Here is a 22,266-nt window from a genome sequence, read left to right on the forward strand (position 1 = left end):
TAACAGAAGCTAATCCTTGTTCAATTTGACAAACGGATTAAGTAATCTTATTGTATTTCTGAATCATGACCAAATAGCCGTCGAATTCTTTCCGGGACCACCACATAAATAACGTTCAGGATCATAGATATCACCGTCGAGTGTAATAGAACGACTTCTAATTTTTACATCAGAAGTTATGGTTTTGGCAGCTTCGGGATCTTCAACTATAAAGGTGGTACCAGAAACGTCTTCCATTGCTTTATGAAGTTCAACTTCGAATTTAATAAGGTTTAATGCTAAACCCACCTTTTGAGGACGAGGCTGTATAGCGTATTCGACTATTTGGATGTCACACTAGGATAGAGCCATAGTTATATATTATCTATAAAAGGTAAAAAATGAGGATAACCGGTATCCCTGAGAACATGAAGCTAGCGATAACAAAGTATCAGATAAAAAGAATTGAACAGTAGGAATGTTAGGCGAACAGGAAAGACATAAAAGTAGTAATATAATAATGTTAATTTGCAGGTCACTTCTTCCAAGCTTTAATGGGTGCAAAACATCGTTATATATCGAAACGTAACATCAAAATGATTTTGACACTTGTATCAACTATCTGATTTTGGCATATCACCAGAATCAAAAAGTACTTTATCAAAATTGATCATTTTACCGTCCACTGGTTCAGTTTCACCATGCTCGTCTTCTTCTTCAACTATTGATCCTTTTTCTGAATGCAAATGTTCTCCACTTAAACGAGATCCAGTACCTTTATTTGCAAGACTACCACCAATTTTCTTTGAAAGAGTTGAAGTTGCTCCTAAAAGAGAGTTGAAGTCAGGGGTTTTGGCAGGATTCATTCGACTACTTAAACTAACTCCAGGAGATGGGGTTAGAAAATTGACATAATCGTTCATATTAAACCCTGCAGGTGTTGATGTAACTCCACTGGGGGGAATGTTGATGTTCAGAAGCAAATTTATTGCAGGTGTCATCCTATTCTGAGGAGTTCGAGCATTTAACCCATTGGAAAATCCTATATGTCTTTTTGGAGTAAGTGGAGGAGGTGCTAAAAACGTGTTGGCTCCAGAATTTGATAATTGGTGTTGTCCATTACCCTTCAATGCATTGGAAGAAGAATTTCCTCCTACCATAGTCGCCCTAGGAGTATTGGGTTGCATGAATGGCTTTGCTGGAGAAGGTGATGTAGCTAGGTACATTAATAAGTCAGCACCTTCATCATCATTATAGGCATTGTTGTTGGATGGATGACGTCCTTGGGTAGGTGTTCTCAAAAGTGCGTTGTTTCTTGAAGATGCACCACCTGCTGAAATTGAAGGGTTACCTTGAGAAGTAAGAGTGTCTTTTGATAATGTAGGAGTTGTAGGCACCATCAAAGTCCTCAGGCTGTGAGCTGACAGTGGAGGAGATGTAGGGGGGTTCAAAGACATCCTAGCAGTTCGACTTTCAGATGAAGGAGGAACCAATGCTGTAGTAATTCCAAATTTAGGAGGTGAAATAGGAGGTTGTACTTGTTGAAGGATCATTTGAGGATTATTAGCTTGTTTCCCCTTCTTCTTGGTGGGACTTTCATTGGTATTATATTTACCAGTAACCTTCTTCAAAGGCGAAGAGCCCAAATTTATTCCTGGTGCCTTTATATGAGTCGGAGATTTCCCATCAGGAGATATCAATTGTGAAGGAGAAGAACTGAGGAATATAGATCCATTGGCACCCACAAGATTAGACGTTGATTCATGTCTTTGTATGGTTGATCTAGTAGCAACAGGAGATTCATTAATTATAGTATTATTCAGGCTGCCAGATGAGCTATACGACTTTCTAATTATAGGGTTTTTGAAAGGAGATGCATTAATCTTGTGAATACCGTTAGTTCCTGGGTCGGCACTAGCATTGGTGTTTGTGGTAACAGGTATTGTTCTTAAATTTGAAGGAGATAATTGCTTTGCAGTAATTGTAGCTCTCAGAAGTTTCTTCTTCAATTCTTTAGCTATCTTATCCAACTCTTCCTTTTTCAATGCTGTTTTAGATTTACTCACTGTCCCATTGGTATTATTACCATTCATGCTGGCATCCATATCCGGACTACTGGAAGAAACGTTGGTAGTCTCATGTAAAGTATTCATCCTCGCTATGTGGATTGATTATTTTCAGGTAGAGTATGAGGAGAATCAGATTCCTGTAGCAGTTATCAAACAGATGATGACCTTAGAAAGATATATTTTATTGAATGATTTCTTTGTTAATTATTAACAGAAGAGAAGAGGAACGCGTTCAGTCAGTTTGTTCCCTTTTGTGTTATTTTGAGACGGTGGTGCGTCCCAATTTAACCCTTTTGGGAAACATAATTATGCTCGATATTAACCTCGTAAGTGTCCTCGTAAATATTCTTAACAACACGTATTTCCGAGGGAACAATTCCGCAGAGTCGTGTACGGTAGTCAGGTATATCCCTAATCTATTTGGTAGCGATCCCAGTCTCGGCAATCACCGTCAATGAGACTAGGCATCAATGCCTATTTGGTGATGGCATACCGATACCGATGATAAGGCCTGGGTAGTAACCACATTCAACTTTGGAGTATATAAATAGTCTCAATTGCTGCTATAATAGCACTTTGTCAAAAGCATTTTGGGTTGAAATTGTATCAAGATGTTTTTCATATTGGCCGTGGTCATATTGATGGCATGCATTTTAGGGTACCAAATGATAACATCTGTGGTACCCAGATTCCTTTTGGTTACGCCTCAACTCTGGCAAGATAAGATCCAAAAGGTGATAGCTCATCCTAAGAATATTTATTTACAAGTTGGAGGTAAGAGATCGTCTTACAGAAGACGGTTAACGTTGGCATCTTGCCAGCCATCATTCTATACAAACTATGTTGGTAATAAGATTATCATTCATCCTGACGATAAGAAAAATAAAGGTAACAAATTCACTGATGCAATGAAGGCTCGTGGAATCAATGATCCTCATAGAAAAATCCTTTATGGGTTTTTCCATCCTTATGCTAACAATGGCGGAGGTGGTGAGAAGGTATTGTGGCAAGCAGTGAAAGCTACTTTAGATGCAAGTGATAAAAATGTTGTGGTTATTTATACAGTGAGTACTGAAGTTTCACCTCTTAAAATTTTAGGGAAAGTTGAAGATAAGTTTGGAATAGCTAATATGGATTCAAAGAGAGTGGTTTTCATTTATCTTCGTAGATTCAACAAACTCATTGATAGTGAATATTGGAAACATTTCACATTACTTGGACAATTTTTTGGTTCATTATTATTGGGTGGAGAGGCTTTATTTGAATTAACACCTGATGTATGGATTGATACTATTGGTTTGCCAGGTGCCAATTGGCTCCCTAGTGTTGCATTGAACATCCCAATTGTTAATTATGTTCATTATCCAGTGATTCAACCTGAAATGTTTACTAAATTGAAGTTTGGCTCCTTTAAAGATTTGACTAATTTTAAGCCATTGATCATAAAGGATTGGTTTCAAATGGGAAAACTTATTTATTGGAAACTCATGTATTTTGTTTACCAATATTTGGGATCAACTGTTCACCTTACTTTGACCAATGGAACTTGGACGCTTCAACATATGCAAAATATTTGGTACTATAATAAGTACTTGACTTCACATACAATTGATATGTTGTATCCTCCTTGTGGAACTGAAAGCTTGATAACAGAATCGACGACAGCAGTCACAAGAGATAACAACAGTTTACTCTATATTGCCCAATTCAGACCCGAAAAAAGACATGATTTGATTATCGATCAGTATAAGATCTTTCTAGGCAAAGCCATTAGCTCCAAAGCCAAGGTTTCACAGATTCCTAAAGTAATATTTGCAGGATCGTGTAGAACAGAGGATGATACAGCTACATTGGACCTTTTGAAGACTAAAGTTGATGAGTTGGAATTGAATGAATATTTTGAATTTGTGGTTGATGCTCCATATCTGAAAATCTTATCACTATTATCGACTTCCAGCTACGGATTAAATTCTATGTGGAATGAACATTTTGGTATTGGTGTGGTTGAATACATGGCCAAGGGAGTAATTCCTATTGTACATGCATCTGCAGGACCGTTATTGGATATTGTCACTGGCTCCAAAACCGATGCAAATATTGCTTGGAAAAATAGTAGTGGGTTTTTCTTTAAGAGTGAAACTGATCCTGATTTCCAATTAGATATTCAAAAAGATGCATCTGAAGGCTATATAACTTATCCAGACGGATCATATCCGGTGTTGCTGAAACTATTATATGAGATATTTGTTAATTACCCACTTACAGCTCAGCAGATTAGCGATATGAGACTGAGCTGTGTTGAAGCTGTGGGTGAGAAGTTTAGCAATAAGCAATTCCTGACCTTATGGGCTGCCTGTATGAATGTAGCTGAGGTCCTCGAAAGACGGTTTAGAGATGACCGTGCGCCAGTCGAAGCAGTTTACTAATAATATGTATATATTTATGGTATAATATAGAATATTGAAACTAGTGTTTAAACATTAAGCATAAATTGATGTATTATTGATGAAAATGTTAAGGAACATTTTCGAATTCAGCTATTCGTTTACCGTTATTTACTTTTTGCTCTCAAAGCATTTCTTCTCACAACTGCTCATTCCTTGACCGGCTATTATCTCATTCAACACCACCATCATATATATATATATATATATATATATATGACTACAAGTACATACGTATAACATTATGTAAGCTAACTCTATACTACAACCCAAAGTCGTGTACAAACCAATATGAATCCGAAAAATTGTCGGTCGAAAAATCAACAACGTAGTTGAATCGTGTCAAATCTTATAACAAAAGACACCACTTAAGCATCTACAAATTCCAATAGCAGTAGCAGGTGGGAGAAGGATCACATTGTCGCAAACATGAAGTTAGACGTTGTGAAACAATTATTAACCAGAACCGATAGGGTCAAGGGAATTGATTTCCATCCTACTGAACCATGGGTGTTAACCACATTATATAATGGGAAGATTGAAATATGGTCATATGCCACCAATTCTATTATAAAATCTATCCAAGTGACAGAAATGCCTGTTAGAACTGGTAAATTCATTGCTAGAAAGAGTTGGGTTGTTGTTGGATCTGATGATTTTCAAATTAGAGTGTATAATTATAATACTGGAGAGAAAATTACCCAATTTGAAGCTCATCCTGATTATATTAGAAGTATTGCTGTTCACCCTTCCAAACCTTATATTTTAACATCTTCTGATGATTTGACCATCAAATTATGGAATTGGGAACAATCTTGGAGATTAGAACAAACATTTGAAGGCCATCAACATTATGTTATGAGTGTAAACTTTAACCCAAAAGATCCAAATACTTTTGCATCTGCTTGTTTAGATAGAACAGTTAAAATTTGGTCGTTAGGTTCTTCCCAACCAAACTTCACTCTAATGGCTCATGAATCTAAAGGAGTTAATTATGTTGATTATTATCCACAAGCTGATAAACCATATTTAATAACTTCTTCAGATGATAAAACCATTAAGATCTGGGATTACCAAACAAAATCATGTGTTGCTACCTTGGAAGGTCACTTATCAAATGTTTCATTTGCAGTTTTCCATCCTGATTTACCATTAATTATTTCTGGTTCTGAAGATGGTACTGTTAAACTTTGGAATTCAAACACTTTTAAAAATGAAAAGTCAATGAATTATGGTTTAGAACGTGTTTGGTGTTGTGGAATTTTAAGTAAATCTAATTTATTGGCAATTGGGTGCGATTCAGGTTTTGTTATTGTCAAATTAGGTAACGAAGAACCACTTTTTTCAATGGATTCTAATAGTAAATTACTCACAGCTAAGAATTCTGAAATATTTCAAACAATTATTAAGCCAAATGCAACAGAAGGCTTAAAAGATGGTGAATCAATTTCTGTTCAACAAAGAGAATTGGGTACAATTGAAATTTTTGCACAATCATTGTCACACTCCCCTAATGGTAGATATGCTGCCATTTGTGGTGATGGGGAATACGTTGTATACACTGCCTTAGCATGGAGATCTAAAGCGTATGGTAATGCTCTTGATTTTGTGTGGAATTCCCATGATTTATCAAACAATTGCACTTACGCCATTAGAGAATCATCAAGTTCTGTGAAAATTCATAAGAACTTTCAAGAATATCTTACTATCGATTTAATTTATCATGCCACCAAAATTTTTGCCGGTAGATTATTGGGTGTTAAGCTGGATGGCTGTATTACCTTTTACGATTGGGAGACAGGTCTTTTGGTAAGAAGAGTTGATTTGGATGATGACATACAAGATGTTGTATGGTCTGATAACGGTGAATTAGTTGCTATTGTCACTACTGCTAGTGAAGGTTCTGCAGCTACTTCAACAAACGAAAACACATACTTTTTGTCATATGATGAATCCACATTTCAAACAGCTTATGAAGAAGATGCGCTTGATCCAGAAGAGGGTGCTGATGCATCTTTCAGCGTGTTGGACACGTTAACAATTTCAGAAGCAATTTTATCAAGTAAATTCATTGGAGATGTTTTTGTATATACAACTACTTCTTCAAACAGATTGAATTATTACGTTGGGGGTGAAGTGATTAATTTGGGTCACTTTGATCACAAATTTTACCTTGCTGGATACAAGGCAGGAGAAGGAAAATTGTACTTGGTTGATAAATCATTTGATGTTGTTTCCTGGTTTATCAATTCTGGAGTTTTGGAATTACAAACTTTAGTCATGCGTGGTGATTTGGAACAATTTGCAACTGACACAGATGTTGATGAAGAAGGTAACAGTATTCCAAACTTAGCCACCGTCACATTGGAAAGTTTACCAGAAGATTATTCTAAACTTTTATCTGGTTTCAGTAAGACTGAATTGAACCAATTATCACGTTTCTTTGAAAAGTTAGGTTATCTTTCTGTATCATTTTCCTTATCGCAAGATTTTGATACAAGGTTTCAAATTTCTGTTCAACAGGGTAACTTGGAACAATCATATAAATTATTAATGGGATATCAAGAAGAAAATCCATCTAGTGCAGTTTCAAATGGTCAAAAATGGAAGAAATTGGGAGATTTATCTTTGAAGAAATGGAACGTGAAGTTGGCACAGAAATGTTATTGGGAAGGAAATGACTATTCATCATTACTATTATTATTTTCATCTACCAATGATAAGACAGAATTAATCAAATTAGCTGAGGCAACAGAAGCTGTTGGTAGATATAATATTGCATGGCAAGCATGGTGGATTGCCGGTGAAAAGGATAAATGTTTGAAGTTATTGGTTACCAGTGAAAGGTATACTGAAGCAGCCATTTTTGGTATGAATTATCACGGAGATGCTCGAGTTATCAAATCCGCAATTGACCAATGGAAACAAAAATTGGTCACAAATAAGAAGACAAAAACAAGTGATAGATTGATAGATCCATTCCATGGATTAACTCTAGAAGAATCCCAAAAGGAAGAGGAACCAACTGTGGTACCTATTACAAAAGCAGTTTTACAGCCTGAATCTGCACCAGTTACAGCTCCGGCTACTGCTCCAGCTCCTGTTACAATACCAACAGATTCTTTAATTGATCTTGATGGACCTATTTCAAAGGAAGTGTCATCAGAGGAGTACCCCAACTACAGAAATCACGAACAAGACATAATGGAAGATGAACTCTTAGAAGACGATGTTGCATATGAAGATGATGAAGATGATGAAGATGATGAAGATGATGACTTATTATTAGATGCTGAATCTTAAATTTGAATACTCTATTATTATTGTCAGTTTATTCAATCTATATATTTAACCTTTACCATCCCAAATCTATATACAATACTATATCAAAAAACATTCTTAATATCAAACTGATTGTCATTCTTCTTATCCCTACAAACAAAGAATAGCTCGCTCAACCGATTATTATAGTTCCCCCATATTTTTATATCATTAAAGACCTTGAGTAGTCTCAGTTCCAACAACTCCAATTGGGTGTCGTTCGGGTTGATACGACAAAGTCGCAACACAAATGTTCCTGAGGATCTCAAGAGCTTACATGCAAGCAATAACGAACCATCTGCTAGATCGAACGCAGCGTTCTGAGGATCAACAATTGGTTTATTCATTGATTCCAGAGTATTCATGGAGATATACGGTCTGGAATAAGTATTCACGTAGAACCCTTTCGTTTGTAGAGATGGTGTACTAAGATCTGACAAAATCACTTGAGGTTTGTAGTCTAAATACTTGATTATGTCATCTCGTGATACTTTAAAGGAGTATTCATTCAATGATAAATGCAGTAACTTATCATTCAAGATGTCGATATCCTTGCAGATATTGTTGTTGTAATTATTACTAAGGTTGATATTCCATTGGGTTTCGTTGATGATCTCATCCAATCTTTCACTAGTATAGTAAGTATCCTGTTGTGTAGCAGAATGATCCCTTAATGACTTGATAAGTTTCCTTTGTTCCAATTCTCTCAAGGAGATATCTTGAAAATGCTCTATAATGAGTGACTGAGACCTTTTGGAATAGATATTCCCTTGAATAGTGGAGACATTGGGAATAGGCTCTGCAAATAAGCTATCAAAGCCTAAAATATGACATTTATCATTGAATGTAGATTCAGTCAATTGATGTACTTGCGACATTTGCATCTTGGCCACTTGGGACCAATTTCCAGGAACGTATCCAAGATCAAGGACTTTAGTTACCTTGTCGTTAAAGATATTGAATTCATTATCTAAAAGGTATAGTTTGTTTTGAGATCTCAAATTACTGAGTTCTATTCGTTCTCTACGGGAGCCCTTTTTACCTGGTGAGTACTTTGCTACCTGCTCTTCCAGAGTCTTAGCAAAGGCGATTGAGGTCTTAGAAAAGAGCCTTCGTATAATGTTCATAATGCAAGATATCAATTTTTGGTTATGTATGTTGCAGCTTTTTGTTATCTACGTACTCAAGTTGGAATCCAAATAAGTTAGGGTTCAGAACCCTTCAGTCACGTGAATTCTTTCAAATAAGATGGATAAATACATTGCGAACTATTTATGGTAGCACCTCTTCTCATTTCCTACACCACCTCTTCTCATTTCCTACACCACCTCTGCTCTCCTCTCGTGGTCAAAATTTTTCACCTTTACCTCACTTCTTCCACTTCACCGTTTTAAAACTTCATCCTCGTCGAATCAGTTTACTTACCAAATCCTTTGGGAGACGATATACATTAAGCATGTCTAAGATCACTACATCTCACGTTCGTGAAAACGTCCAAAAGTTGTTGGCTTTCTCCAATGACACCAAGAAGAGAAACTTTTTGGAAACCGTTGAACTTCAAGTTGGTTTGAAGAACTACGATCCTCAAAGAGATAAGCGTTTCTCTGGTTCTTTGAAGTTGCCTCAAGTTCCAAGACCTAACATGACCATCTGTGTTTTGGGTGATGCTTTCGATTGTGACAGAGCTAAGTCTTTGGGTCTTGATGCTATGTCTGTTGATGACTTGAAGAAGTTGAACAAGAACAAGAAGTTGATCAAGAAGTTGGCTAAGAAGTACAACGCTTTCGTTGCTTCCGAAGCTTTGATTAAGCAAATTCCAAGATTGTTAGGTCCTCAATTATCCAAGGCTGGTAAGTTCCCAACCCCAGTTTCTCACAACGATGACTTGTACGCTAAGGTTACTGATGTTAAGTCTACCATCAAGTTCCAATTGAAGAAGGTTTTGTGTTTGGCTGTTGCCATTGGTCACGTTGAAATGGATGACTCTGTTTTGACCAACCAAATCATGATGGCTGCTAACTTCTTGGTTTCCTTGTTGAAGAAGAACTGGCAAAACGTCGGATCTTTGGTCATCAAGTCTACCATGGGTCCATCTTTCAGAATTTACTAAGTATAATGTATTTATGTATTATTTAATAAATTAGAAAGCGGTTTTAATTAATGTTGTAGAAGGATCGTTAAAATGAATAACTGACTAAACTAAAAACCAACAACTCTAACCTTTTTCGCAGCTTTTTTATTCTTTTTATTGTGTTTCTTATTCCCATCGGCTTGTTCAGTTTTATGAAATGGACTACTGAATTTTCCCAGAACATTATTCATATTGAAAAACTCTCTATCCAAATCATCACCAGCATTCTCTAAGGCAGCTTGTCTCCCACCGTAGAATAAAGTTTTGGGACCCACACTCTTTGAACTTTTACTATCAGTTGCAGAACCGATATGTTGAGAAAAATTCAATTTGGCCAAATCTTTAGATAATTCAAAGGCTTCAGCATCAATACTCTTATGATTATGAATGGCACTTAAAATTTGTTGTCTTCTTGATTCAGGCAAGGAATCCAAGTTGTAGAGGTCTTTGTTGAATTTTCTTTGAGATTCAACGTCAGGTAATTCCCAAGTGTCGTCATCTAATTGAACCGGTGGTGGATTAACAAATAGTAATTTCCCATTAACATAATCCTTCAAAATATATCTACTGGCTCTTGGCTCATCAGCACTCCCGAAACCTTGTGTCATATAACCTCTAGCACGAGCATAAGCATTCAAGAGTTCTCTGGCAGTAGGGTATTCTCCGCTTCCTCCATCTTCCACTGATGCTGTAGGAATATGAATACCGTATAAAGCTTCCAAGTAAAACTTGGGAATACGTTGAGTAACAAGGGCAATCGGAGGAATATGTTCACGAAGTTGATCAATGGGAAGAACACCATTACAAACCAATTCACCATTGGAGTATGCAAAATTGGGGAAAACAAGACCAGGACAATCACATAAAAGTACTTCAGGGGAAAGATGAAGAGTTTGGAAATGCTTGGTTTTACCTGGTGTCAGAGAAACAGATACCTTTTTAGAACCAATGAGTGCATTAATTGTTGAAGACTTACCAACATTAGGATACCCCACTAAACCTATTTGTATTTTACGATCCGGATGTTCTGGATCATGTTTGATTGGTGGAGCAGCTTTAAGGAAAAGATCTTCCAATTCTTCAACTCTTAATATTCTAATTCTTTCATCTGTTTCATCTTCATATTCAGCTAATCTTTTATCTGAAGACGTATAGACTTCCTTAGGTTCATATTCAGGATCAAGTTCTTCTTTCTCTCTTTCCATCTCTCTTTCTAAGAACTCATTTGCCTTAGCAGCAGAGAAGAAAACATAATTGATCTTTTTATTGGTAAAGTATTCTGCCCACGCTAATCTTTGTTCTTTGGTTAAATAATCAGCTTTATTAACTAATAAAAGGCTTCTCTTTTCTCTTCCATTTCCAGGGTCACTTAATTCATTAACATAGTCATCTAAATCAACAGATCTAAAGAAAAGTGGAGCTCTGGCATCAACAATTTGGACCACCAAATCACATCTTTCAACAACACGCCATAATTGTCTCCAAACCTCTAAATTTCTTTCAAACGGAGTTAACAATAAATCATTATTTTCGGTTAAACCAGCCAAATCCCGTCTCCATTCCAAGAAAGCAATATTTTCTTGTCTCTCAATCTCCAATCTACTTTGATCTTTACTCCATTGAGGTCTTCTGGGAACACGTAACTTATTCTCAAACAATTGATGCTTCTTCCGTAAATTCAATGTTTCATCCGCAGTTAAGAGCCCATTCTGGTTGACTAAAGCGGTATTCCCCACCTTAATGATTTTAATTTGTTGGTTCCTTTCAGCTGTAAAATCAGTGTCTGCTAATTGAGCTGTATTTAAGAAATCTTCAAGAGCATTCTCTTGTGTTACACTTCTTAACTTAACCCAATCAGCTTCTTTCTTATCGGTGGTAAATCTCATTTCTCCATCAGGAAGATATTGGATCTCATTTTCCATTCTTCTTCTGTTGGCAATATTTCTACCTAACCCAACAGTGTTTTTATTCTTATGTTGCACAGGCTTTGGACCCTTGGGGGCCTTCCATTTCTTTTGCTCGGGATGAAGCGCTCCCTTGTTCATATTGGACTTGTTTCTGGATATTACAAAAGGGTATTCAATAAAGGGATGAGCAAGAAATAGTAAGGAATAACTAAGACTATCTTTATTAGTGAGCGATGGGCTTCTTTTTTAGTGATCACGTGATAAATCTCGTGATTTATAGACTTTGCCAGATGACCCCAGTTAATACTAAAGAATATACCTGTTAAGGTTTAACAGTACTTTATATGACTTGTGTTATCAGGTTGAATGTGAACTGGATCTATTGGACTTTATTTGAATTAAACAAGACATTAATTATTTCAACTACATACTCTATTTACTCAACTACATTTTTTTTTTATGTTTAAAGATTATATATATATTCTGATTTCATATAGTAGTATTTCACTATAATCGAAAAAGGAGACAATCCATTACTAATAGTTAGTTATACAAGTTCATCAGATAGACAACAGGTTATTAAAAGTCATGATGCAATATATTCAAATGTATTGTGACAACCACTTGAACCCTTCAAAGTACCCTTGTCTCAAAACAATGGAACACATAAATACTTCACAAGGTCTAACACCTTCTGGTACTTTACCAAATTGACCAGTAGTGGCATTATACAAGCCCATGGCTTGTTTTAATTCGAAATCACTAACGGCATCAGAAGAATCAATCTTATTACCTAAAATTAAGAATGGAACATTAGCTAATTCTTCAATCTTGAAAAGTGATTCTAATTCAGCTCTAGATTCAGCAAATCTAGCTGGATCAGCAGCATCAACCAAATAAACAATCCCGTTAACTTCAGGACAATAATCCTTCCACAATCTTCTGGCTTGTAAATGACCACCCAAATCAAAAGTGGTGAATCTAACATGACCAATAGCCAACTCTTCTGAGGTTGGGTGCATGGTTGGATTAAAAGTGGCCAATCTATCATTCTTCAACATATGTAACAATGTTGATTTCCCAGCATTATCTAAACCGAGGAACAAAATCTTAGCATGTTTGTTCCATAACCCGAGCGAGCTCAACACGTTTTGAACTGAAAGTTGTTGTTAGTAATCCATAGTATAATCTTATATTCACTGACAAATTGACTATATGTCCGCTTATACATACACCAATCCAAAATCCACATCCTTTATATGTATATAAATATTTACTAGTGTGAGACTATGATAAGGCTACCTCGCTTTAGTTATGCATTTCGTTTCAATATGACCAGATCACCAAAACTCGTTGGTCGTTAAGGAGTGAAAAATCCCTTGTGGTGAGGGCACTACTTCACTGTCGCGGTAGTTGCACACCATCTATTGAGAATTATACTATGCCTAATTATGGCAGTATCTAATATGAATGTGATAATTCGTGGAGTGTTGGATACGGGATGTTATATTTCCTGCGGATGTATTAGAAATATTTTGTCAAGTCTGTAATACAATGGTGGTGCTAACACTATAACTTAAAAAAGGCTACAACTGTACAAAACTATTATTTTTAATAGTTCGATTATAACTGAACTAATAGTACTACAATTGTATTGTACGTAATGTTTTCATGTTGATGTTACTAACCCGATAGACTGTCCGAATATGATAGACCAAGTTTCAGGTTGTCGTTCAAGTTCCTTATATTCTTTATGTTTGACTTTTTATTTAAATGTCATCGTCAATGAAGTGATAATCATATTGGTCGTACCGTACGAATGTAAAAGTCTCTTAAATGGAGAATACCTCGCGGGTCGTGCACAGCGTTTGAAAATGCCAACCTGGTAGTGTCGATTGCCATGTAACTTTGAATGAAAGTGCCTATTAAGGTAGAAATCCTGCAACATGTGCTCTCATTTTACTCAATTGAAACACTTCAAACCCCTCAACTGCTTTGTTAAGTAAGTTGTCGCCCATGCACGCAAGTCATGAAGGTTAAGCAGGGCTCTAAAAATTGTAGATCACGATGACATACTTATAAATAGTTCTATTTATGTACACGGGTCCTTGAATGTTTTGTATTGATCTAACTTTAAATTATTGTAATGAACATTAACGATCTTATCAATGACAATAACTAAACAAAGAAGCCACTCAGTTTCAGTTCACAGTTCCCCAGATGGTTCATCAGACGGAGGGGTTCAACCTGACAATAAGAAATTGTCATATAAAGTCAAGGTGGAAGAAGTATCTGAAGGTTATGACAGTGATATGGATTTAGAGAAGCAGTTGATAATATCTGCTGGTGGTAGGAAAGACATGATCTGGTGTTTTATCCTTAAACTAGTGATCTTATGTCTGAGTATTTTAGGGTGTTCGATTTTAATCTTTTATGCATTAGGATACCAATGAGACCCCAATGGTGTTGATTGAAGGAAAAGTTAGAATATTCAAAATAGAGTTACGAGTTTACGAAGATATATTACTATTGTTATTATTATTATTATATACTGTTAACTGTAGAGATAGTTGGGTAAGATAGGGCTGACATTGTGCAGCACAGTTAGGACTCTATATCCTAAGAAGAGTCATAACTGCTTTATAAAGTTTTTAGATAAACATACATGCAAAGCATGTACTAGGATCATATTTGTTGCTTAGATACGAAATTTGATGGCTTTGTTATAAGTGCATCCTACTATTCATATTCGGCTACTGTTCACGGCTTGCATTCTATTTCACGCTTTACCACGTCTTGGTCTTCTTTATACCATACCATACTGTGCTACAATAATTTATATCATATTTTAAAGTGTATATAGCAGCATACTCCCTTTCTAACCACTACATTATTATCCCTTGCAATAGGACGGTATTGCCTGCTACGGACTGTATTTAAGCTATTTGTAACCGATCTTCAGTACGTCTTGTACGATCATTAGTTGCTTTAGTTATACTCTTATCATACGCTTAATTTATTACATGAGAAGATTCTACTCCACTGACCCTCCAGTATCGGCTCTTGCTCAACGTATTGCCTCCATTCTTGAAAGCAAAATAAACGATTCAACTGCATCCCAATTATCAAATGACCCCACCTTGTCCGAGCAATTGAAGGTTCTTAAAGAACTCGACCTGGCTAAGGCCAAAGAGTATAATCAAAAGCATCAGGTGGCTCTAAAACGAACAGACCTCAGTAATGAACGACTACTAGCTTCAAACAAGCATGCTAGAGAAACTGCCAATGCTAAACCATGGACTGGTACAGAGTCATTACATGATGCCAATTTAAGAATGTTGGTGGATTCAAAACCTCCTCCTTTGAAAGTGTCGACAGGGAAAAGGATTCTAAGTGCTAGAGAATCATCATTAGACTATAAACTAGGAATCGGTATTGGAACCGGGAAAGATTCCGAAAATAAACCCGAAAGTGAATCTGAAGCGGGAAGCTTCAAAGAAATGTATAAAGAACGACTTTTGGGCCCTTCAATGTTAGTGAATTCTAATCCTCAATCTGCATTTGGAATGATTGGTTCTATTGCTGATGCCAGAATTGCTGAACTGATAAATAAGACCACTGGTCGATTCGATAGTGATCACAACATGTCTCAAGTTAGAGGGAAACCTTTAAGTAAAGAATACTTACAGAATTGTACCGATCTGAACTTCTTTATGAATAAAATCATGCAGAATCAAGAAGTACTCCCTCCATGGGTCGAAAATAAAAAGTTGTTGGTTGCAGAAATCAATCGTTTTAGACAAGATTTAGATAATTCTAGTCTTGACCTTTCTCTGGTGGCATTCTTCAAATTAAAAGTAGATAAACTTAATCAGCAGATTCGGAATTATAATTTGCTGGCACCATCTGCTTCATTGCATATGTTTAAACTTTTATGGGAAACAGAATTGAGCTCACGGAATCAAAGACTTCACAACAAACCAAAGATCTTGGAATCCTCCATTCCATCATCATCGTCAAATCATATTAGTAGTACAGAGAGTGGCACACCAGAAAAGGAATCCATTTGGAGTTCCTTCAGAGGAATATTCAAATAAATGAAGTTGACGTCCTCACAAAAAAAGGCCTCTATAAATAGCCAAGAATACTAATAAAATAGGTAAAATAACGAATATTCCAATAAATGGAATATTATTGCTCTTTGGTGTGTTCTTGCATCCATTCATTGAAAGAAGGTGTTCATAGAAAGCCTTGCTCATTTGCTCTCTAGAGAATATGTCCATTACTCTTTGATAACCATTGTCACCTAATTTTGTCTTGATTTTGTCTTCAGTGTCTTGAAAATATTTCACCATTAATGTTGACCATTCATTTTCAATGGGAGGTCTTACAAACCCTGTAGCGCAATCCAAGTTTTCTCCCTCATAGCTAACAATTGATTCTAAGGGTCCCCCATTATTCACTCCCAAAACTGGGGTTCTAAAGAGCATACTTTCAACTGGAACAATACCAAAATGTTCAAATGATGGAGTATATAATAACATTTCTGCATTCTTCATCAACAGCTTCTTAAGGCTAGTTTTAATGGAAGGTAAGAAAAGAACATCTGTAGAAGGAGGAAGTATAATCAACTTCCCTCTAATGGTGAAACTTGTGAGTTTCAATGAATGACAGAGATTCTCTAATTCATTTAAATATGTCACATTCTCTAAAACTCTGGCATCATAGCCACCGGCAATAACCAACTTTGGTTTCTTGGTTGAAGGAACAAATCTCTTGAACTTAGCAAACAGTTTAATGGCCAATTCAATGTTTTTCTTCCGTTCAAATCTATTGACAGAAAGAAAGAACTTTTCCCCCTTGAAGAAAGTTGTCAATTCCTTGTCAGATTCTTCATCCTGGGTATTAACTTGATTCACATCAACACAAGGATAAATCACACCTGGATCCACGGACTTCAAGTTCTTAAAGGTATTATGAAACATTCCTCTGGTGAAATTGGAATTGACCACAATACGGTCACTCATTCCTGTGGTATATTCTTCAATGCCATCGAAAGGTTTCCTATACATTGATTTGATCCAAGTCTCTCTTTTCGTTAATAGTTGATCCGGGAAATGGCAATAAAACAACACCTTCAGTTGATTTGTAACTAAAACTTTCAAAAAGGGAACACAAATACTTAGTTGATCAACTATAAAGTAATCATATTGATTAATACGACCTGTGATCCATAATTTGAACATCAAATATAATTGTCTTGCAATAGCACAAAAAATATGAAACTTCTTCATAAGATGTGTAGGCAACCAATCACCATATACATGTACCTTTAAAGTGCCTTGACTTACCTCTTCAAAACAATGACTAAGGTCACAATGCGATGTATAAATGTCTACGTGATTGCCTAAATCTTGAAGACCCATGGCAGCATCCACCACTAATCTTTCAGCACCGCCAATCCCTAAATCAGGATGGATAAAAGCAATGGACACTTCATTTGAGGTCTTCGGTATTGGAGCCATGATACGATCTAATGTTGCTGCTGAGGTAGAAAATGACGATGATCTTTGGATCAAATCAAATCGATTGAAAAGGTGTGAGAACCAAACGACGAACCAAAATGCTTACCTGTTTACGTGCGCGGTATATCTCAGTACAACGGTGTAAATGGTAGTACTAGCATATAAGCGTATACCGATAAATTTATACTGTCCTATATATGGCCTATAATGACAAATTTATATATATAGATTATTCTGCCGTGTTGTTTATCATTATTGGATCAACATCACCATTCTTCTCTCTTTCTAATCTTTTCTTCAACTTTTCAGCCTTACGATCAAACTTGGTATCTTCAGGGTTAAACCCTGCTTCTTCAGAGCCATAGTATGCCCATTCTGGTGTTTCCAGTACATAATCTATGTCAGTAAATTCGTCTCCACTTTCTAATAAACTAAAGAATTTGGGATAATCAATGTGGGTATACCACTTGCCTTCCTTTTTAAATCTTGTATGGGCCATTAAAATACAGCAAGAATGAGCGTGTTCAGCAGCTATTTCATAATCAAGACCACGAGATTGTAACTCCTTACATAAGTCTTCAACAAATAAACGACATTCATCATAGAATGGAATGTTTTGCATTGTCAAAGGGTTCCCGTTAGCTGAACTTGAACCACAAAATGTTGCACCTTTGATTTCAATTTGAGAGGGACATGCTCTTTCAACCATATCGGCATAACTTTCAATATCATTCATATTGAAACCCTTGACCAATGTTAACCGGAATACAGTTCTTTGATGTCTTTGGACGGTCCTTAATATATCTAAGCACAGCATTAATCTTTCCCAGAAATCACTATTTAAAGGACGATCAACCTTTTTCAAATCGGTCTTAGTAGGAGCATCAATACTCACATATAATTGAGTTACTTTACTCAACTTTGCTAAATGGTCAGGATGTTGAGCATTACATACTAGGAATGACGATATGTGTTTAGCATGAAGCATCAGTACAAACTCATTGATGTGGGGATAGAAGATGGGCTCTCCAACAAGTGATAATGCACAATGTTTAACTGTGAACGCTTCTTGGAAACGGTCCAATTGAACTCCAGGAACTCCTCGAAGTTGTTTAATCTTCTTATAGTGACCTTCTAATGCTCCTTCTAAAACAACTTCAGGTTGATCTACTTCCCATCTCCAATTAGATTTGGCAACCGGGTTGGTTCCGTGTCTCCAACAGAAAACACACTTATTGGAACATGCAAGAGAAGGAGTTGTTTCCATACATAAATGGGAACGAATACCATAAAATGCAAACTTATAACAAGATCCTCTTCCCCGTAATGCGCTCTTAGTCCATCTACAAATCTTAACTCCAGAATGTGAACCCACAATAGTGTAGCCTTGCTTAGTTAATGATTTATAAGTTGGAGAATTTTTGGAGACCATTTCTTTAGCAGGGAGGGGACCTGAAGAAGAGGAGCTTACGGTTTCACCTCTCAATCCTTTGGTGGTGGTGCCACTTCCTGAAGAAGAACGCATCATATCACCCATATCTTCAACATCCACCAATGTATCATCACTCTCATTGTCCTTAGTACCATCTTCCATATCACTATCATCAATGTCTTCATTGGTATCCAAATAAATTGGCTCCTTGTCTAAAAGCATTTCAGCAAACCCTTGGATCCACTCATTGGTTTTTGGTTCACCTTGATACTTCATACATATCTGACCTATAGGGAATAATCTTCTTCCTCCCAATTTACCCAACCATCTATCTGCGGCCTTTGATTGGTAGCAGAACTTTTTACCACCCCAACTTTCAGAGTCACCCAATCCAAGTACAGCAAACCCTGCTAACTTGCTTAATGGGTACTTATCAACTCTGAAATCTTGGTATGTATCTTGTAAATGCTCTAAGAAATAGTCCATAGGTGAATCCATTTCATACGATGGAAGGACAAGAACATAGATATTCTTCGAACCATCATCATTTTCTGGGGTCTTCATAAAAAATTCCTCTAAATCATCAACATCATCATCTAAACTGAGAAGCTTGGGTGTTAACTTTATTTCTTCCATGCTATCCAACTTATTGTACATAGCTTGAGCAACTCTTTGAGACGAACCTGTCAAAGTTGTATAGAATATATATACTTGTGAATCTTTAACGTCAAAACTATTTGTCAATGTAGATTCTAATGGTGGAGATACAGGCTTAACACCTTTAATAACCTTTGGCTGAATCTTTCTTTTGGATCTGGCTTTGATACCACTTTTTGGCATCTGAGTAGTCGTAGAGGGGGTGAATACTGTTGAAGTAAAGTCTACCGCATATATAGGAGACTCCTTGACTTTCTTGGGAGGTTCAGCATTCAAAGACTGGTTCTTAGTATTGTGCGATGAGATGAGGCCAACTATAACTGACCCCAACAATACAAATGTGGGTCTTCCATTGGATAGAAGATAAAACAAGGAACAAGCCAAATATATAATAGCTCCGGAAATACGGAACATTGTTACTTATGACGTCCGTACTAAGAAATGAACTCTTTGAATATGTTTTGATCTACCGAAAGACTTCTTGTTTGTAATGCAAATTGAAAATTTTAGGATATACCCAAACTTGTCTATGCGCAGGATATTTCGAGTAAGTTGTATAAGCTAATCGTGGGGTAATTTGATCATACTAAACGAGTACCTGTAAAGTCGACTGAAGAAACGATTTATTCTGCTAAAAGATATTTTCTGGTTATTAGGAGCATTTTAAACCCTTTGCTATGTTTATCTTCCGGTATGACGACTTATTTTGTTAGAATGAATTTTTTTGCAATGCCTACAATTAAACTGGTATGAACATGGGTATAACTGTAAAAAAGGTTGGTATTACTATGGATTAGCAAATTATTTTAATTAAAATCTTGTAGACATTATTAGACTTATCTCTCTTTGTCTTTGAAGTTTAATCGACTCTTATTGGCAGTGTGTGTAACTGCATTGACTCTTGACACAAGATGTTTAACGAAATGAATAACTTATTTAACGAAAGCCAATCAATGAGTGGTGCTACTGAAAATGATCATTATCATTTGAATTCGCCAGAATCTGAAAGTGAAGTTGATGCCGATGTTTTTGATGGCAAAAGGAATACTACTGCGATTGTTGATGAAGCCACAAGTCACCAGCAACAGCATAAATCTTCAACAAGAAGGGAATCGTTTGTGCCACAGAGCTTGTTCTCTAATCCAATATCATATCCTTTGTCTCAACCTCAGTTAACAGATTCCAGTGAGCAGACACTTACTGTGGGTTCTTTATCATTTGCAGTAGAAACCCCTGAGTTCCCAATTAACTATGAGATGCCCAAAAGTAGCAAAAATTGGAACGGGGACATCACAGATTTCAGTGGATGGGAAGAATTCAAACAAGAAATGTTTGAAATGACTTTTGCAGATATGCTATCTTCTATGTCGACTCCTGAAAGGCAGCATTCAGTCGGTAGTGGGAGTTCGGGTGATGCAAATGAAGCAAGACAGGAATTGGTTAATGAAAGCTTGAACGAATCCTTACTGAAAACATTTGCTTTTAAAACTAATCATCATTTTGATCAATCTGAATCCCTGGGGCTGAATTCGCAGTCTAAAAGTCTGACAATCAGACTGTTTCTGATTTCGCAGCCAACTGAGTTTGTTCAAGGATTGCCAAATGATTTAGACTCCCCCGGTAACAGCGGAGGATCCTATATGTTGAGACAAAGATCTACATCTTTGTTGAGCCTATATTCTCAATATGCAGATGATAATCTGGGAACTGATTTCCAAACAACAGAGGTAGTATCGGATGGTAGCATAAAAGCAGTTGACCATATTATCCAATCGTTTGAAGACAATCATAATATTAGAAATGGCAGTAACAATTTCAAACCGCCAAATACACAGCCAAATGGCCAAATGATGCAGTTATCAGGGAAAACGGTACCGATATCAGTACCTCATAACTCATTGGTGGGACAGGATTTCCCTACTTTCAAAGGACTTGTCCGTTCGCCTAAAGCTTCCAAGGCTCCACGCAATGATAAGCTTCTTAAAGGAATGTACCACAATAATAAGAACTTGCCGTTTCTCAAACTAAGACAAACGGATGTTAGCTGTATTGGTGTTAAACTTGACTATGGTACTTATGTTGGGGATTCCATAAGTCTGTTAAACATTCAGCCTAAACATTTGTGCAATACTTACGTCAATCTAGAAACTGAAACGGCCAACAACGACATATGTCAAGAGGTACTTGATGAAAAAAACCCCAAATTTAACAACTTATATCCAGTTTACTATCGCCAGAAAAATACAAGAGACTTGCATCTGTTATTGGGTTCCATTGATAATATTATCTATTATCGAAGCCTGTCTTTTGGTATTGATCAACCTTATGAGCCGGAATATTACCGAATTGAGACGGACGAAGACGGGAATCAAATAAGTGAGACTTTAAGTGGATGTTGTGCTTATTGTAAAACAGTAAAGTTTTTACCATTTAAAAACTCCTCTTATCTCTCTCATATGGCGTTAGAACATGGGATTTATTCCAGTGGGTACTTCACACCAAACTGGCGAAACTTAGGACGGTATACGCGTCTGGAGACTAGCACAGGTGTTGTAACTCTTATTGAAGCAGTCCAGTGTGCAGATTGTTCTCAACTTATAGATACCTCCGGATGGTCTTCTAAAAAGAATAAGATGTTAGGTTACTTCAGACACTTTAAACTCAAACATAATTCTCTTACAATTGATAAAAACTGTGCATACCAATATCCACCTATAAAACTGAGAGGGAGAACGTCTTACCTTGGGTCCAATGGGAGTTGAATGCCGATCACTCTTGTATATAGATATGTAGATTAGTAC

At 36.5% G+C, this 22,266-nt stretch overlaps 11 protein-coding genes across 11 annotated transcripts; 5 read left to right on the top strand and 6 right to left on the bottom strand.

The window, feature by feature from the left end:
* Nucleotides 1–63: 63 nt before the first annotated feature.
* KQ657_000098 (uncharacterized protein) lies at nucleotides 64–2,132 on the bottom strand (the record flags this gene model as incomplete). The annotated part of the gene is made up of 2 exons (XM_043190954.1): nucleotides 64–320; nucleotides 620–2,132. 2 exons carry the CDS (start codon nucleotides 2,130–2,132, stop codon nucleotides 64–66), a joined length of 1,770 nt encoding a protein of 589 aa, XP_043051631.1.
* Nucleotides 2,133–2,659: 527 nt separating this feature from the next.
* ALG11 (alpha-1,2-mannosyltransferase) lies at nucleotides 2,660–4,474 on the top strand (the record flags this gene model as incomplete). The annotated part of the gene is made up of 1 exon (XM_043190955.1): nucleotides 2,660–4,474. The coding sequence occupies one exon, from the start codon at nucleotides 2,660–2,662 to the stop codon at nucleotides 4,472–4,474; it is 1,815 nt and encodes a 604-aa protein (XP_043051632.1).
* A 447-nt stretch (nucleotides 4,475–4,921) lies between these two features.
* SEC27 (coatomer subunit beta') lies at nucleotides 4,922–7,795 on the top strand (the record flags this gene model as incomplete). The annotated part of the gene is made up of 1 exon (XM_043190956.1): nucleotides 4,922–7,795. One exon carries the CDS (start codon nucleotides 4,922–4,924, stop codon nucleotides 7,793–7,795), a length of 2,874 nt encoding a protein of 957 aa, XP_043051633.1.
* Nucleotides 7,796–7,878: 83 nt separating this feature from the next.
* KQ657_000101 (uncharacterized protein) lies at nucleotides 7,879–8,940 on the bottom strand (the record flags this gene model as incomplete). The annotated part of the gene is made up of 1 exon (XM_043190957.1): nucleotides 7,879–8,940. The coding sequence occupies one exon, from the start codon at nucleotides 8,938–8,940 to the stop codon at nucleotides 7,879–7,881; it is 1,062 nt and encodes a 353-aa protein (XP_043051634.1).
* Nucleotides 8,941–9,269: 329 nt separating this feature from the next.
* RPL10A (60S ribosomal protein uL1) lies at nucleotides 9,270–9,923 on the top strand (the record flags this gene model as incomplete). The annotated part of the gene is made up of 1 exon (XM_043190958.1): nucleotides 9,270–9,923. One exon carries the CDS (start codon nucleotides 9,270–9,272, stop codon nucleotides 9,921–9,923), a length of 654 nt encoding a protein of 217 aa, XP_043051635.1.
* An 89-nt stretch (nucleotides 9,924–10,012) lies between these two features.
* KQ657_000103 (putative GTPase) lies at nucleotides 10,013–11,989 on the bottom strand (the record flags this gene model as incomplete). Its single annotated transcript, XM_043190959.1, has 1 exon — nucleotides 10,013–11,989. One exon carries the CDS (start codon nucleotides 11,987–11,989, stop codon nucleotides 10,013–10,015), a length of 1,977 nt encoding a protein of 658 aa, XP_043051636.1.
* Nucleotides 11,990–12,453: 464 nt separating this feature from the next.
* Nucleotides 12,454–13,103, bottom strand: SAR1 (Arf family GTPase; the record flags this gene model as incomplete). The annotated part of the gene is made up of 2 exons (XM_043190960.1): nucleotides 12,454–13,007; nucleotides 13,085–13,103. The coding sequence occupies 2 exons, from the start codon at nucleotides 13,101–13,103 to the stop codon at nucleotides 12,454–12,456; spliced, it is 573 nt and encodes a 190-aa protein (XP_043051637.1).
* A 1,771-nt stretch (nucleotides 13,104–14,874) lies between these two features.
* KQ657_000105 (uncharacterized protein) lies at nucleotides 14,875–15,948 on the top strand (the record flags this gene model as incomplete). Its single annotated transcript, XM_043190961.1, has 1 exon — nucleotides 14,875–15,948. One exon carries the CDS (start codon nucleotides 14,875–14,877, stop codon nucleotides 15,946–15,948), a length of 1,074 nt encoding a protein of 357 aa, XP_043051638.1.
* Nucleotides 15,949–15,963: 15 nt separating this feature from the next.
* On the bottom strand, nucleotides 15,964–17,376 carry ALG2 (GDP-Man:Man(1)GlcNAc(2)-PP-dolichol alpha-1,3-mannosyltransferase; the record flags this gene model as incomplete). Its single annotated transcript, XM_043190962.1, has 1 exon — nucleotides 15,964–17,376. The coding sequence occupies one exon, from the start codon at nucleotides 17,374–17,376 to the stop codon at nucleotides 15,964–15,966; it is 1,413 nt and encodes a 470-aa protein (XP_043051639.1).
* Nucleotides 17,377–17,605: 229 nt separating this feature from the next.
* KQ657_000107 (putative tRNA 4-demethylwyosine synthase) lies at nucleotides 17,606–19,879 on the bottom strand (the record flags this gene model as incomplete). Its single annotated transcript, XM_043190963.1, has 2 exons — nucleotides 17,606–19,779; nucleotides 19,873–19,879. 2 exons carry the CDS (start codon nucleotides 19,877–19,879, stop codon nucleotides 17,606–17,608), a joined length of 2,181 nt encoding a protein of 726 aa, XP_043051640.1.
* Nucleotides 19,880–20,376: 497 nt separating this feature from the next.
* On the top strand, nucleotides 20,377–22,227 carry KQ657_000108 (DUF4451 domain-containing protein; the record flags this gene model as incomplete). The annotated part of the gene is made up of 1 exon (XM_043190964.1): nucleotides 20,377–22,227. The coding sequence occupies one exon, from the start codon at nucleotides 20,377–20,379 to the stop codon at nucleotides 22,225–22,227; it is 1,851 nt and encodes a 616-aa protein (XP_043051641.1).
* Nucleotides 22,228–22,266: the final 39 nt, after the last annotated feature.

Source organism: Scheffersomyces spartinae (genome assembly GCF_019049425.1).
Source record: "Scheffersomyces spartinae strain ARV_011 chromosome Unknown scaffold_1, whole genome shotgun sequence".
NCBI classification, from domain to species: domain Eukaryota; kingdom Fungi; phylum Ascomycota; class Pichiomycetes; order Serinales; family Debaryomycetaceae; genus Lizanozyma; species Lizanozyma spartinae.